Source organism: Loa loa (assembly GCF_000183805.2).
Source record: "Loa loa unplaced genomic scaffold supercont3.2394, whole genome shotgun sequence".
Lineage (NCBI taxonomy): Eukaryota > Metazoa > Nematoda > Chromadorea > Rhabditida > Onchocercidae > Loa > Loa loa.
In genome coordinates, this window is record NW_018110573.1 from 1 (window position 1) to 1,358 (window position 1,358).

At 29.7% G+C, this 1,358-nt stretch overlaps 1 protein-coding gene across 1 annotated transcript; it reads right to left on the reverse strand.

Moving 5' to 3' along the window:
• Positions 1-129: 129 nt before the first annotated feature.
• LOAG_15667 (hypothetical protein) lies at positions 130-729 on the reverse strand (the record flags this gene model as incomplete). The annotated part of the gene is made up of 2 exons (XM_003151156.1): positions 130-239; positions 633-729. Coding segments are annotated over 2 exons (207 nt in total), but the record flags the coding sequence as incomplete, so codon positions are not given.
• Between the last annotated feature and the right edge of the window lie 629 nt (positions 730-1,358).

A 1,358-nucleotide genomic window follows, 5' to 3' on the forward strand; every position in this document is an offset into this window, starting at 1 on the left:
CAACAGAAAGAAGCCAGCTAATGAAACTTAAAGAATTATAAAACGAAAATTCTCGAAACGATTAGTCATTGAACATTAAATAATACTAATGAGTCAATTCTGTAGGAAGTGAACATATTAAAAACATACTAAAAAAACAATGAACACGTAGGAAATGAACATACATTCTTCTAATTTTGTTGTTGCCATTAATTGACCATTATCCCATAATTTATTTGCTTTATAATCTGTGATAACCTCTGTAACTGAAATTTATGCTACGATTAGTCTGATAAAGGTTATTGAACAAGAAAGGAATCTTTAAGACATGGAATGGTTATTACTATCGTCTAAACTTATCAGTCCTTAACAATAAAAGTCATTTGAAATGTTGTTTCCATCTTTTGAATTTCTCCCAACCAAAGCAGTGAAGTGATAAGATAACTCTTTTTTCTATCGCAAAAGTAAGAGCCAGTGGTACTCGAACTGGTGCAATTACCATTGAAATAACCTCTGTCATTGAATGCCTTTTTACAAGAAATCCCAAACAAAAAAGCTGGAATGATGTAGAATGCAATATATACATAGCAGATTTGTATTTTTTTTTTTTTTGGTAAACAAAATTAGAAGGATAAAAAAGTTGAGATGCATACCTTGTACTCCATTTACCATATTTGGTGGTGCTGCTGGATTTGGGTTGGCTGCTTGGCAATAAATGAAGAAAGCAATATGTACTATTAACTTTGCCATATTTAAAATTGTTTGTATAATAATTTCGATGTTTTCTAAAGACAAGTTTTACTTTATTAAAAAATAACAGCCATTTTAAAAAGAATCTTAATTGAAGCTTAGTGACATTTTCTAAAACATTAGAAATGAGAAGTGTGCAGGAAGTGGAAATTTGGAAAATTCCACATTTTATTAACAGATTTTTATTTCTTTTTACGGTTAATAGATTTTCGGATTGTAGATGAAGTGATTGTGTTTCCGTTTGCTATTACTCCTAGTTTATGTTTTATTAACCGATCAGGTGGATTGCCATCTGATGATTAATAGTATCAAAAATTGGTTTCAGCCAAAACTTAGCACACATATCTTCTGCAACCTATTGATTGTTTGGAAAATATCTCAAATCCATTTCATGACATTCAGAAAAATATGCAGAAGAATTTGAAAAATTCAAAAAAACTACAAAAGAATTCAAAAAATTAACATTTAATTCAGCTTTCATTATTGAATTCGAGCACTCACTTCACATGACATGATAATCAGATAAATGTCATCTGGTAAGTTACCGCTGCTAGGATAAATACTCGGCATGTTAATCTTACAATTCATTGTAAGGCAATAAATTAATTCTTGAACTATGTCATTTAAAA